This window comes from Pungitius pungitius, chromosome 6 (assembly GCF_949316345.1).
Source record: "Pungitius pungitius chromosome 6, fPunPun2.1, whole genome shotgun sequence".
NCBI lineage: Eukaryota > Metazoa > Chordata > Actinopteri > Perciformes > Gasterosteidae > Pungitius > Pungitius pungitius.
This window is the reverse complement of record NC_084905.1, coordinates 9,045,774-9,060,957: the sequence shown is the minus strand read 5'-3', so window position 1 is coordinate 9,060,957 and position 15,184 is coordinate 9,045,774. Positions and strand designations below refer to the sequence as shown.

General features: G+C 42.4%; 1 protein-coding gene across 2 annotated transcripts in view; it reads right to left on the bottom strand.

Annotated features, from left to right (window-relative positions):
• Positions 1-260: 260 nt before the first annotated feature.
• The window catches only part of chka (choline kinase alpha), a 19,483-nt gene continuing 4,559 nt past the window's right edge, over positions 261-15,184 (bottom strand). For both annotated transcript variants that reach the window (XM_037452664.2, XM_037452665.2), the window contains 9 exons: positions 11,993-12,106; positions 10,333-10,466; positions 9,350-9,454; positions 8,973-9,031; positions 8,796-8,883; positions 6,016-6,124; positions 5,831-5,937; positions 5,662-5,743; positions 261-4,234 (listed from right to left, as the gene is read on the bottom strand). In XM_037452664.2, coding sequence (XP_037308561.2) covers positions 4,175-4,234; positions 5,662-5,743; positions 5,831-5,937; positions 6,016-6,124; positions 8,796-8,883; positions 8,973-9,031; positions 9,350-9,454; positions 10,333-10,466; positions 11,993-12,106 — 858 coding nt within the window. In that variant the 3' untranslated portion in view covers positions 261-4,174. The remainder of the gene's footprint in view (positions 4,235-5,661; positions 5,744-5,830; positions 5,938-6,015; positions 6,125-8,795; positions 8,884-8,972; positions 9,032-9,349; positions 9,455-10,332; positions 10,467-11,992; positions 12,107-15,184) is intronic.

The window sequence follows — 15,184 nt, the reverse complement described above, 5'->3', positions numbered from 1 at the left end:
ATTTTTTATTTTGAATACATTGTTGTATTTTGCGATGTTCAAGACCAAAACTTTCAGGTTGACATTTGTTTTTCAAACGAACAAAACTGTATACCCAGATTTGGCTCCATCCTCTCCCTTAATACTGCGATATAACTTTTAACTGAAAGTAATTGTAAATTAGTAAAGAATTGTGTACTTTGTAAAGTACTTGACTTTCTTGTAAAGTATCCAGTGTAATAATGGGAACCCCCCCCCGCTAAAAAAAACCTCACAGGACAGTCAGTTGTTTTCTCTTTATTTCTTGTTTGTGCAAAGCAGAAAGTACATTTACAGCCAAAGTCTTTCTGAGCTGCTCCAATTCACCCCAAGGCTTTTCTATTACGTTTCCATGAGTACATATGCATTCAGTATAGCTGCACAGAGAGCAATGGTTACCAATGTGAGTCACATGATGGTGTAGCTCTGGGTGCTTTCACATAACGAAAGGTTTGTTAACATTAAGACAATGTACAAATCATTAAGAACAAAAAGGTAAACATTTTTTAATCTTTACATTTGGATATTTCCTAGCATGACCCTCTATATTTTTGTCAGGGAATGATTCATATATTTAATAACATGTATAAACAGAAGCAAGTGTGTGTTTGTTCTTTACTTTTCCACAATTTAGCTTGAACCAATCAGATCAAAATGTTATTTTGATCGAATGTACACAATTCGTAAATTTGAAGTAACACGCATGGAATGTACATACAGGTACAGATCATAGTGGCCATGTTTTACATAACAAAATCACGGAAATCATGTAAATGGACAAAAAAGGTAGTCAGGACAAATACATTTAATTCATTCAAAAATAAAACTTAACACTAAGTTTGGTAGATGAAGGAGACACTCAATGGTATTAAAAAAAAGAATGGATACTAAATAAAAGACTATTGCCAGAAAATGAAATGCAGCAGTGACTCGGAGTATAATCCACGACACATGCTGCCGGTACGACCCAAAGTCCCACTGCATCACAAAATAAATTTAAACTATACAGTAAATCCATTTCAAAGAAATATCACAATGAAAAATACAATAACTTCACCTGCATGTCAAATTAAACTAACATTTCAACTAAAAGTCACAGTTCTACATCTTTCAAATGTTTCACACACGAAAACACCAAAGTAAATTTATTGAGATCAAAAGTGCCTCAGAAGACATTCTAGCACTTCTGGATGGTTCCTGTAACAGGTGACTAGTGTCAGGTTCAGTTTAGTTTCCTGCTGTACGCTTAGCAAGGGCCACGTGGTTGCTTCCACATTACTGCTCACAGGTAAGCGGGGAAACAACGCTACGACCCAACAGCAACACACACGGGTATGCATGCAGCCGCTCTGCTTTACTTTGTCAATCCAACATTTAGTGGAAAACAAACTATCAAAAGCAAATATTTTGCTTTTTAATTTGCTTGCTGGATCCCTAACCCAAACAGTGATTGTCCAATCATGGCAACTGGATTTAAGCCGTCCTGCTCTTGAATTCTCCTGCTGTTGGGGGAGGGGGTCATAATAAGAGTAACATTCAGCATTTAAAGAGTTTGGAGATTGATGCCAATTTAAAATAACAGCATATTCACAACTAGCACATAGACTGTGTAGTACTTCCCCAACTGGGAGAAAGGTGGTCTGGGATAACATTAACGGTCTGTCCTGGTCTTTTTTGGATGGTCAAACTGTAACCCGGCAACGTGGTCCAATGAAGAGTCGTGGTTGCCAACCACATCATGAGAGCTTTTCATCTTTTGCAATTAGAAAAATGTAAGCTAAGTAGCCAAACAAGACCTTTACACACTAGGTGCCTTTTTAGCAAATAAAATGGAAAAAATAACGCAATATCATGTTTGAAATGCTTAAGTGCATATTTAAAATACTTTTTATACTTTTTTAATTTTTAAAGAGGCTAAAAAAAAGAGTGATCTGGAAACAATGAAAAGACAACTTGCTTGATCGATTAATTATCTGATTAGCAACACCCAATCAAATAATCTAGATCAGTGGTTCTCAACTGGTGGGTCGCAGGCCGTTGCATGGGAAAATAAAATAAAAAATAAAAAAATTATTATTTTGAAGGGACTTTTTCTAATGCAGCGGAGTGTCGTTTTTTTTGCAGGCTCGTCCGTCCACGTTTTCAGTTGGCGCCGCAAAGACAACCGCTCGCGCTCGTTGCCGAATGAGAAAACATGGAGGATGAATGAAACGTAGCATTAGCTGTGTGTGGATACCGCGAGCTGGACTTCCACAACAGGTGCACATCGCTGTCTAATTGCTCCCCAGGCAAAATGTAACGTATGGGGTATAATGCAATGTAAGTCACTTTGGATGAAAGCGTCAGCTAAATGACATGTAGTATAGCGTCTTCCATGGTTGATACAGAGGAAAAACAATGGCCGAAAGCCAAACAGTTTTTAGGATGATAAGCCACCTCTCCGCATTGTCTAGTGGGACACGATTAATGCCAATTGACCAGAAATTATCCCCAGCGAGTATGCGGCTCGTTTGGGAGACATTTGCTTCACGTTTGGTGAGAACGCACCTTATCTCGGCAGAACCAGAGGTCGCTGTTGGGGTAGTATTGGGCACGTCTCGGGATCTTGAACTTCAATCTCACTGCATCGGACAAATACTGTGTATAATTGAAAAGTTGATCACACTCGGACCAGGGCCGGGTCTAGGCAGGGGCAAGAGGGGGCCTGGCCCCCTCAAATAAATGTTGTGCCCCCTCAAATTAAATCTACTAAGCACATAAACTAAGCACAATGCCCCCTCAAGATTTGTGGCTGCCCCCTCATACATGCCTGTCTAGACCCGGCCCCGGCTCGGACTCAGCTTTCAGTCGCAAATACAATTTACCTTTAAACAAAGTAAAATTGCACAACTCCTCCTAGTGAGTGATCTCAGGCACAACTTGTGTGAGACAAGCTTTCTAAGTGTGACCCATGTCCTGCAACTTATCAAAGTGAGAGGCAAGCTGTACTAGATCGTAGGTAAGACAATAGCAGTAGGCACTTGAGCCAAAACAACCCAGTAACACCACCAAAGAACACATTACCACTGTTTTGCATGTTTCCTTCAGTGTAACGATAAAATATAGTATAATAAGAATGCAAAACTAAGTAGTGGGGTTACCTGGCTGCTTAGCAATGTTTTCCCAGGCTTATAAAGCATGGATGGAATGTCTTTTTGGCTAAATAAGAAGTGCAGATGTGTAAACTAAATAGCGGTGTCCTTTATGTATCAGTTAGTTGTATTAATACCATAAATCTACCAAACTTAAGTCAGCAAAAATTTTTGCAGCTTGATAAAAAGTCACAGCATTATTAGTTGAGACGCCACCAAGAACCAGACCGAATATGAAGAAACCAGATGTTTGACGTCTTGGAGTTGGAGGAGTTTAACGTTTAACCAGCCGCCCCAAATAAAGGCAACCTCAATTCTCCTCATACTTTTCCTTGGTCCTTCAGAAAATGTCAAATACAACGATTACAAAAAAAAAAGAAAATCGGACAAGCCGAAAGTGTTGAATATCTACAAGTGTAGATAATCACTCCGACCTGTCGATCAATTCACGATTACACCAGCAAACAGTAAGTGTGGCCCGGTCACTGTCACATTGAGGTCTATATATAATATACATATTTAGCAACTGACTGCTTCTGTGAGCAGCAATGTAGCAAGAGAAGTTCACATTTTGGTTATTTCCAACCGAACATTTCCACAAGGGAATGAGCAATACAGACACATTGATGCAATGTCAACATTTCCAATCCAGCTGCAGCCCCCCCTCTCCTCTCTCCAAGCACAAGCCATGTGTTAGTGATATGGTTCCAACAGGGCAGAAGCGGAGGGCAGCTCTGACCAGCGATGAAGGTTAGTAAAGGTCAGGGTTTTCTGTATTTACTTTTTTTCAGGGGGAGGAGCCCTCTGGGAGTCAAACAGTGTAAACTTCAAACGGTAAAGGTGTTTTTTTTAGGGCAAGGGGGAGGGAGGGGTGTACCTTAAGCACCACATGATCAAGTTTTGGCATTTAGTCACTACACCAACAGTAGCCAGCAAATCCTCTGCAGGCAGGACGCACAAGTAAAGCGCAGAGGGTGGAGTCATTGTCAGTCTGCATGTTCGGCCCATCCAATCATGTGGCTCCACTACACCGCCCAGATCTTCTTCTGCTGGAAGTAGGCATCAAATCTGGCCTGGGCATACTCCTACAACACATGAATAGATATGAGCACAAACACCATTCTGAACATAACATACAGTTCTTAAATTGGAGGGACCTTCATCTTCTTTGTGTCATTGTGTCACATTGTGTCTTTCTTCTGACCAGAAACACTGGTTTCTTTTACTAATCCCTTCCTGTTATTTTTGCAGATTTTTAAAGCTTTTTGAGCAATTAGAGGACTGTTAATGTGTGACATCAGTGCGGGAAGTTTCGAGTTTCAAGGTCAAAACAGCCATGTGATGAATGTGGCCCAACTGTTGTTTAATCCCTTTAAAGTAAACTTGTTTTATCAATAGGCAAAAGAATCTGCCGAAGTGAAACCACTGACTGTACTCCTGGATTTCTCTTTTATAGTCATCATTCATGCACTGATGACAGGAGCTACCTGGCCATCAGTAGCTAACCTCCACACACCGTAGTCACAGCTACGGGAGCCTTTGGGGGTTTGTGGTCTTGCTCAATGACACACTGACATGTGGACTAGCAGAGCAGGACTCTGACTGAAGGACAAGCCTGCTCTCCAGTGAGCCACTGACAGCCTCAGGAGATTATTTCAATTTAAACAGCATTGTAGTAATGGAGAATGTGGGGTTACTTAATGTTGATGTTAAAATGTATTTTTTGTGCTTATAGTCCTAATAATGAAATCACATAATTCACATTAAAATTCCTGAAAGCAGCCATAGACTGGGGTGATGAGAAGTTTTCAAATGTACTACATTATTGCACACACATTGTATGCTGGTTACCTTTATGTATTGCGTTGTGTTTTAGTATTGACTGTACACTCACTATTGCTAGTTTGTGTAGTAGTATAGAACTGTAATGTATGACTTTTGGTGTGTTCCCCTAAAGTTGATTCAATAAAGTATTTTTTATTATGTATTTGAGTATTGTGATCTTCAAGTATTTGAAGCTGGAGTGCAGTTACAAGCTTTACAGCATATGGTGGATAACAATGTTGGAGGTGGGTAAAGTGTGTTATCCTGTTATGTCATTAGATCAGAGTTTTCCTTCCATAGAAGCATAACAACTTTGCTCATACACAGCCCAGAGGGTAAAGTGACATAAATCAACTTTATACAGTCAATATTGACACTGCATAACAGTCTGAGGCTGTTTTTCTTCAACTGCCACTGTGCAGTGTTTCCTGCACCTCCCCCTCTGCTCCTCGATCCATACGATTTAACCTTACAGTCATCAAGTCTTCAAGTGTGCCGTCGGCCTAAAGGTTGCGTAAGCGGGAAGTACGTGGTTTAAAGGAAAAGGTTGTGCCTGGGCTAGCTGGTTAGCATGCTTATTACCACGTCGGCTCCCTTTCAGAATGTTCGAAACTGAAATCTGGGAAACATATTGCACATCGCACCTTTAAGGCGATAACTTTTGAAAAGAGAACAAACTTTTACTCACCAAGTACCCAAACTTGATGGTGGAGAGCCGGGCCTGGATAATGGACCACAAGCCCCAAAAAAAGTGGGACGCCAGAGAGAACCTACAGTGAAAAAACACACTTTGTTTACGCCTGTGCGGTGCGTGGGAGTGCGTTGGCTCACTTGCCTTGTGCGACATGTGAGCTCACCTGTTGACCTCTACGTGCAGCTGCTCCATGAGCTTCATCTGGTCCTCCTCACTCAGGCTCTCAAACCCCTGATGGGACTCGCGCAGGTAGCTCTCGATGAAGAGCAGCTGTGTAGAGACACGACAAGTCAGAAGAGCACCAACCCGGTGAAACGAGTGGTCGGCATATCAGTGTATGGTGCCCACCTGCTGGGCCTTCGAAGGGTAGGCCTGAGCGTTCACTTTGAAGAAGGGAAACTCCTCACAGCTGTAGTCGTACATCCACTCACAGAAATGGTTGCCAATGTCGAATCCCCTGCGAGGTGAACAGAGAGACACAGATGACGCCTTTACATGAAGAAAAACCTTCAGACTGATATCTTTGTACTGCATATCGTAGTATTTGGAGGTTTGAGTTTAATGGTATTTATTTGCTTGACTGATGTCCACTCAGCTGGAACACGTCAATAGATTGAGTCAGCTAACAGAGAGTTGGTTCCTTTTCCTAGAAAACTAGGGGATTTTGGGCTGAAAATTATCTCTTTTTCTCATTTTGGCGGATGGAATGACAAAGTGTGAGTGAGCTTCTGTCTACTTTGTTATCATGCTAAGATATAAAAATAGAAAGGAATTAAAATAAAAACAAGAAGTACCATGTAAGGAAGAACTTAATGAAGTATTTGCTTTATATATGTTCCCATGAGGTGATGTTAGGCAAAGTGACTACATGTTTTGTGCTATATTAGACGTTCTTAACATATTTGAATGATTATTAGGATAATATATTAGAGATTTTCATCTTTCAATAATTGTGAAATGAATTCCATTTTTTCATATTGTCCCATTCCTAGCGGTAACATTTATACTTCTTGTTTACATTCTAAAAGAATTGTGGGAACTGTAGTTCTCTAATTTTGGGTGGGGGGAGAACAATTTTGCTAGAGAGGGACCAGTGGTGTAAAAACCTCCCCCACTATGAACTATTGAAGGAATTACAGTTACGGTGTGTGATTTTGAGCAGAAGAAACAGACAGCAACACTTTAGCATGTTGGTTCCCACACTGATATCAAGAGCCGAGGATCACAAATCCTCCCACTGCTCTCAGGGAGTCTATGAATCCAAATCATCCCTTTTCTGTTTCCACATCCAGCTACCTTCATCCACTAAGAAAAAAACAAAAACAAAAAGACACACATTATGTGTGTTCTTCCTGCTCGCGTGCTTGGTATGTCTGCGTGCTGGGTCGTCGGTCATGTGTTAGTGACACAGGAGGAGACTTGGCCACGGGGGCGTGTTTTTGTGTTGTGTATCCATGGCGAGGGAGAGAGAGAAGGTCTCGTTGAGAAAATGCTTGGCACCATCCTCTCCTCTAGTGACACTGACGGGCCTGGAAGGTGATTTTCCCCATTGGCCCGGCTCCATTCCACTTACATAACAGCCGCAGTGAATATTTCAACACATGTGGCCGTCAGCGATGTACTCAAAACGTTTGAGAAATTCCATTCAATTAAAAGTTGCCAAATGCACTGAGTGCCAGATGAGGAGTTATTTTGAGCTGCAGTTGGAGATGCAGCTTCTGGGAGGCAAAGTTAAAGAACACTGGAAGATTACCCGGAGATCCGTGTCATTTAACCCGCTTCAGGTGCATCACCTCTGACACTATAAACCTCTCTCTGTATATGTGCTTCCATGCTGAATAGGTGGAGGCGCAGCTCGGTTTCTCACTTGGGACGAGCCAGTGTCGGGTGTTAACAGTGTTGGCTGGCTCCTGTTAGCTTCAGCAACCACCGTCTTTCTCTGAAGAACCTCTAGAGAATCTCAATTTTGCAACCCTGGATGAACTGGCCTGGCTGCTAATGTTGACACTGTCGCCTCCATTAGAAACGGACCCAAGCGAACAGCCTTAGGCTGGTGAGCTAGGAGGCATGTGCCTCGCTCATTAACCAAGTTAAGTTAAAGTGTAGCAAAAGGTAAAAAAATATAGAAACACTGAATTCAAATGGGGGGCATTTGGCTTAGAAATCAGAAAAAGTAGTAAAGTAAAATGTTGATGTTTTCTTGGAATCATCAATCATCAACATTTACTGTATCATTTTCTTATGAGCCGTGTGGCACAATGAAAGAAGAAGACAAAACATAGTATCAAGTCCTTGAAATTGGTTTGGCAATAGGGTTTGGCAGTGTACCGGTACTAGAAAGGTACCGCGGTACCCTTACGTTGAAAACGGTACGGTTCTGACTATTTTTAGTACCGGTACTTTATTAAAAAAGCTCACTCAGAGTGCACTTATGGTGCGTTTCCACCGAGCGGTACGTTGCGGGTCGGGTTGGTACGGGTCGGGTCTGTTAACCATGATTTGGCGAGCGTTTCCACCGCCAACAGTACCCTTACTTGATAGACGTGGTGTATTCCAGAAAGTAGTGGTAACGTCACTTGATAGGTGTGGTATTGGACGGAAAGTAGATTCGTAATTCGATCGCGCGAAAACTGAAAGCTAACCGCAAACAACAATGGAGGACATACAGCCGATCCTGTTCTTGCTTCTCGATATGTGGCTGTTAAAGTAAATGCTGCGCAGCGACATTGTTGCGACGGTGTTGTAGTTTAAAAATGGCGCTTCGTGTGTCGTCTTTCCCCTTGCGGCACGCGCAAATGACGACACTCTTTCAACCAATCAACGTTCTGCAGTGAGTCTAGCTCCACCCTTTAGTACCAAACAACTGTGCCAGGTACCCCAACCGAAGGGTACCCAAAAAGTGGTACGGTACGGTGCGGATTTTTGGTACTTTAAAACAAATAAAAGGGTACCGACCCGTACCGGACCGGACCGTAGGGCTCGGTGGAAACGCGCCATTACAGAGGTTTTATTTATTACTATCATAGATAAATATTCCAGTATCTTCTTTGTGGTATTGTATCGAAAACTATCGAGTATCGAAATATTTTGCCAGGTATAGTATCATTTGGCAGCAGTTGCTTTCTCACCTGTAGTTGTAGCTGCTGTACTCAAAGTCAATCAGCATAAGCTTCTGTTTGTCGGAGCTATGGCTGCGCTTCAGCAGCAGCACGTTTCCTGAAAGCGACGAAAGCACAAAGTCATTTTTTATGAAAGAGATTAGCTGGTGTACAGCCAATGGGGCTATTCGCATCCACACGTTGTACCTTCTTGACAGTCGTTGTGGCAGAACACAACAGGAGAGTGCGTGGACTCCAAAAGAGACCTGAAAGTACACAAAGGGTCAGAGGATGATCGATCGGCTACATGTGGAGAGCTCCTGCTACTAATATTTCTTCCCTACAGGAAGTGAAGGCTTCCTTTTGGTATGTTGACCTACACATTCTGTAACCTCCATTGAATAACAACATGTTGTGAAATCTGTGTGCAAGGGCCTGTATTCCAATTGTAGCGGACTTGCCTTCCTTTTGAGAATGCACATCATTTAAGGCAAGGGTTAGGGTTAGGCAAATGGTAAAGGTAAAGGTCAGTCTCCAAAAAATGAATGTAATTCCATTCAATGCTCTCTAAGTGATGAACATACTTGAGCATTTCCATCTCCTTAGGCAGGTTGTAGTCCAGCAGGCGTTTGAAGCGGCACAGCTGGGACTCTCTGGTGAAGCTCAGCCTCATGACTTGGCTCAGGTACCTGTTGAGAGAGTTACACAAACATTAACCCTTTCCCTCAAAAACATGTGTGCCGATAAAGCCGAGTGACAGAGGATCAACATCATGCAAAGTCGGCGTGTTCGCTGGATACATTTTAAAGTCAACGTGAACTACTGATAGGCACCGTGCCACATCTTTGGCAATGAAGGAATGAGAATCAGATTTTATGAAATACTACTAGCCTCACATATTATGGTATTGATTACCAATTTTGAAAGCAAAAATTCAAGAATGATTGAAGTGATAGCGGCAGCAGTAACAGTGCTAATAATAGCACCGGAGATAAAGTAGTTGGGTTGCCAGCTGTTGCAGAATTAGCAGCAGTAATAGCACATTGTTTGTGTGCGCAGGTGAAGAGAAATAGGACGCGTTGGAAGGTGAGAAATATGACACAGCACTACATTGTCTCAACCTATTCTGGTCAGTGAGCTTAAATCCCTTGTATTTCTGCAGTAGTTTGACTGAGGACTGGATGAACACAAACAAGCTGACATTGAATCTCACTGCAAGAGGAGGAATAAAGCCAACTCGGCTTATTTGAAGCTTCACCTATATAATGTTAAAATCTTTTACAAAATTATGAACATAAAACAAAATATGCATGAGCTCACCAACCCATTCCAGTAGAATTCAGCATAAACTAATACTAAATATTATGCTTCTGATTACGCCATATTTCGTGTCATGGAAATTTACTAAATTAGTCACGGGTGAGATATATAGTATAATACACAATCCAGGAAATGATAAACCAGCTGTTATCTTAACAGGTAATCTGTAGAAAGTGACATTGGACTTCACGGCATCACGGCATGCTGACATGCAGGTCAGGCCCTTCACTAGAAGTAAATCACTTACTTGTCCATAGTTCCAAACAGCCACTTGGGTTCCTTGTTGAAGGGCATCCTCATCGCATGAAACTTGGCCATCTTCTCGGCAACCTCAGCGGAGATGCTGGGGTCGCTTAGCTCACAGGTGTCCAGCCTGCGACTCTGTCGACAGGATAACATAAGAGGCTTATTCATGCAGGAAGCGCGCTGCCGGGTAGCCCAAAATCATAAAAAATGGGCTAGTACATACAATTTGCAACAAAAAAAACTGATTCAATATTTTGTTAAAATATTGGCAGACTATTTTATTTATTTTAACTGATATAAAGCAGCCAATATTCAAGTCCAAAGTCTCTCAAAGCTGTCTGGACATGAGCGTATACAGTTACTTCTTACAGGAGCATCATGTGATCTCTCCCGTGTGAGTCAGTTAGCAAGTGTGCACCTTTGCGACTGTTCATGGCTGATCTCGTCTTCTGTTGCATATAATTCCATGACATTTTGGGGGGCGGGGGCTGTTATGGCTGATGCTTAAGGACTTCTGCTGGTTGGCACAACTCACACTTTAAAACCTTTTATTGGCGTTTTTTTGTACATTTTGTTTGGTTGAACCTGGCTGTCAACATGTCTATTCTTTTCTGAAACTGCTTTTGTATGATTGTATCACATCCTTCTTCATACACAAATAGATGAATCTATTTAGGTGAGTTGCAGTTCATCTTTCACAGTTAAATGAGTGTTAAGTGATGTAAACTGAGGTCAAACAGATCTTCTTCCAAGAGTAGAAGGATAGTGTTAACACAGTACTGTCTGACTGCTGAAGAGCAGATGTTTTATGGTTTATTAATTGTCATTGAACATCCATTGCCGATGCATCATTGAACAGTACAACACACATACAAACTGTGCGGTATCATTCATTCCACATGCAGAAGAACTAGGGATGAACCGAATAGTCATGATGAGTCATGATTTCTTGGTAAGTGGATCTAATAACTCAATTATCAGTTAAAATAACGTGAATTCTTCAAAATGGTTATCAATAACTAGTTTGATAAATGCCTTTTTATTCCATTATCTTCTCTTAAAATCAAACAAACGCTATTAGTTAGATGGTCAAAAAGTGCACTCAAATTTGACATTTTTTAATCCCAGTAATGGAATTGTAGGAACTACCACCAAGGCAAAGAAGTTCTGCGTGTTGATAGTAATACACATTGAAGATTATTTCATCTGATCTTATGCTTGGATGCTTTCCCCTCTGATATGTGCAGAGCAGTTGTGCTGTGGTAGGCCATTTCCAGGTAGTCTTAAATACTTCCAGACCACAGGGATTGGTTTCTTTACTGTGAGGCTCATATCAGGGGTGTAGAATTCTCTTTAAACGGAGGGACCGTGATTATGTGCAGAGTTACAGGCAATAGCAGGTCAACAAAAGGTGGGAGTCGTCCTAAGCTTCTCAGGAAGGCAAAAGGACCTTGAAATGATTAGCACCCATGACGTGTATGAGGGGGGAGACCTGAGCAGCCGACTAACAGGTCTGCAGTGGTGGATTTGCATGGGCTCGATACACACAAGGTGATATACTGTATACATACAAGGAATGTAAAGTAGTTTTTGTTACAGACAGAACCGGGCAGGAATACACAGGCAATATAAAAGAATGCAGTGAGGAGGCGGTGACTTACAGGGACGTACTGCTCCAGGCGGCCCTGAGGGAAGATGCCGTAGAGTTTAGGTCCCAGCTCCCTCTCCGCCAAAATGGCAAACATCACACTCTCCAACACCATGGCCTCTGCACCCTGAAAACAGACCATAGTAAAGAAACGTAGCAGCTTAAACATTTTATCTAATCTTTAGAGACACTGCGGTAAAATGCAGAGAAAGCAGGATGGTCACCATGTCTGAGTGAATACTTCCATTAACCCACTAAACTGGTTCATTAACATGAAAACAAATGTTTACTGAACGTTACTAGAAGGAACATTTGTTTTGTGTGGATTCTAGCGGTGCGGCTTCGATTATTTGACTCGCTCCAGTCAGTCCTGCTTCACGTCTGGTTTGTGGTGTTGTCTCCCAGGGGGTAGAACTTTTGTGTTTATAGCTTATACGTGGGTACTGAGGGGATTCAACTATAACAGTACGTATCCAGAAATGAAAGGAGCAGGATGGGTGAGCACGAAGGAGGTGAAAAGCTGTGGTTCGGGTTCGTAGGGTCTGCCTGTCAGAGCGCTGAGGGGGACACAAGAAGTGGATTCAGACTCCCGGGAGGAGTTGGCCCACTCAGAACTCGTCTTTCTGCATTTATCTCAGAGACACACAAAAGGTCCCACACCCACACATGGAGCTCACAGCCCACATTTGGCTCAAGGTTGGCTGGGAAAAACCTCCTCTCATACCAACACAAACACGTGCCCCGGAGCCCGGCAGACTAAATCTGATTCACTCTATTATGTGGAGAAGACGGATGGCCCGGGCTTCTCACCAAATAGGCAGCAGGTCAGCAGCAGAGGACAGTTTAAACAGTGGGAACCTGGAACGCTGGTTGGTGGAGCTTGTCTTGGAATCAAGAGAGGCAACAGGATTCAACGTTTTTGGACTAAGAAGTGAAAATAAATGATCCCTTGTCCAATATAAACTGACAAACTAGCTGGTAAACCAGCCGTCAGCAAGCTAGCAAAAGCAATCTTCATTCCTCTCTACACGTTCCCTCCCTCAGCTTTCTGAAACTGTCTCCAAATCAGCTTTTCCTCGTTTGAGGTCTGATCAGCAACCTGAGGGACCAGAGCGGAGTTAAGACGACGTGTGACACCTGTCTGTTGTAAAAGCTTGGCTTTTCCAAAGCCACCTCATCTGAGGATGGCCGATTGGTGCTCAGATTGCACCTCCGCCGCTGCCTCTTCAGCAGCCAACATGGACCCTTTACCATCCGAGTGGGGTCCCGTAGGAGAAGGCTTTGCTTGAATGAGTTAAGTCTTAAGTGAATGACCTTCAGATAAGCTGCTGCAGACACAGCGCTTTGGATCTGAGCTCCTGAGGCTTTTGGCCACTGGCCAAGGAATGTGCTTCGTACGGAGCGTCCAGCAGGAAGCCAACTCAAGGGAAACAATACTGCCCGCTGTGGGGCCTCCTAGATGTCATATTTCTCAAAACAAAACTCTGCAGATATCGATGTCTTACTCCAGAAGGCACTGGTATCGGTAGAGTTTAGGCTTGAAAAACGTTAAATAAAAGGTGAAGTCTTTTCCAATCTACAGGCTGCTGTCGAGCAGCCGACCCACAGCAAGAAGAAAGGCCGAGTTGTTTTTCACATCAAATCTCAATTTGACTCATGGCAGAGGAGGGCGATGAAGCACAGAGCTGGGACTTGGATTCGGCAATATGTCATATTGATATATCGTGATATGACAATATATATTGTGAAAGGTTAGGTGAGGTTATTATCTGCTCTTCTATTACTATGTCAAAATATACAAATAACTAATAATCATCTTAAACCTAAGTGGGTAAATATTTTGGGAAAGCGCAGTTAAGGTCATAATATCAATACAGGGGTATTTTGTCCTAAATCATAATCGCCCAGCCGTAGCTGTAACTAACGTTATAGCAACCAGCCTGCTATTAGCTATCTAGCCAACGCCAAAGTGGTGTTTTTTATTTTGATGTATTCTTTTACATTTATTATACACAAAGGGAAAAAAAAACATTTAGACTCACTAAAGCAGAGCTTCAACCTCCAGCACTGAAAATTAATTTCCCACACATGTTAACCACCAAGATAAAAAGACAACAACCCAGAAGACAGCCCTCCATCAACTTGTGTTTTATTTACTGCTGTGGCCCCATTTAAATTTCATGCGTTTGCTTTAGCTATCTGTTTGATTTGTCTCTTCCAGTCGAAGTCTTCTTCTTTTACCCGTTCAAAAGTTAATCATCAACAACTGATGACAAAGCACGAAAGAATCCCCCCCCCCCAGAAAGCTCCGGCATCACTCTGTTTCCCAACAGGAAACAGAAACTTCCTCCCATGTCTGAAAACCCTTTTGAATGAGTAGAAGACGCTTGGTCTGACAGCTGACGTATGTTCCTGCCCTACACTGGTTTCACATCGGCGGGCCCTCTTGGAGCCATGAAGCAGGTGCAGTGAGCACTGACATGCTTATCTGCTCTGTTGTTTGTGTCAACAAACCCGTTGGGAGGTTGGATCATGGTCCAAAGACCGCTCGCATACATCAGACATCGGGATGAGTCGGTGTGACACATTTATCTGTCACGCGTGATCTCGTGTTAAAGAACAGCGATAAGGGCTTGAATAAACAGGTTTCGTTACGTAACAAGCACTAAAATATTGATGGAAATAATGCAGTGGAAAAGTACCATGTCCTGAATGTATCACCACAACAGATATTAGAAGTGACAACGGGCATCACATCAGACATGGCATTGTTTGAGTCGGCCGGGCCTCAATGCTGACTGCTGCTGAGCTTGAGGAATGGAAGCCAGAGCCAAAGGGCCGATGACCTCATCTCCGTCACATGACAGGGAGCCGTGACTCAGCCACGTCACGCCATGGTCAGGGGTTGTGGTGGGGGAGGAAGTCATTTCTAGGTCAATAGGGACGAGGTGACGTCTCTCTGTTAATGCGCGTTAATGAGCTCATTTGAAACAAGGATAAGGTTCTAAATGGATGTTTCATTCTCTTAGATTTATTACAGTTAAACTAATTTTATATCTCTCTTTTTATCACTCCGTAAATAAAAAACTTTCTCTATTTCTTCAATAATAAAATGCTCTATAAATGATATGTGAACGAAAGCCTTCATTCAGTATAGAAGTTTACTGAAGTGAAGATTTCTGGATCAGACTCTGAGAAATAACTA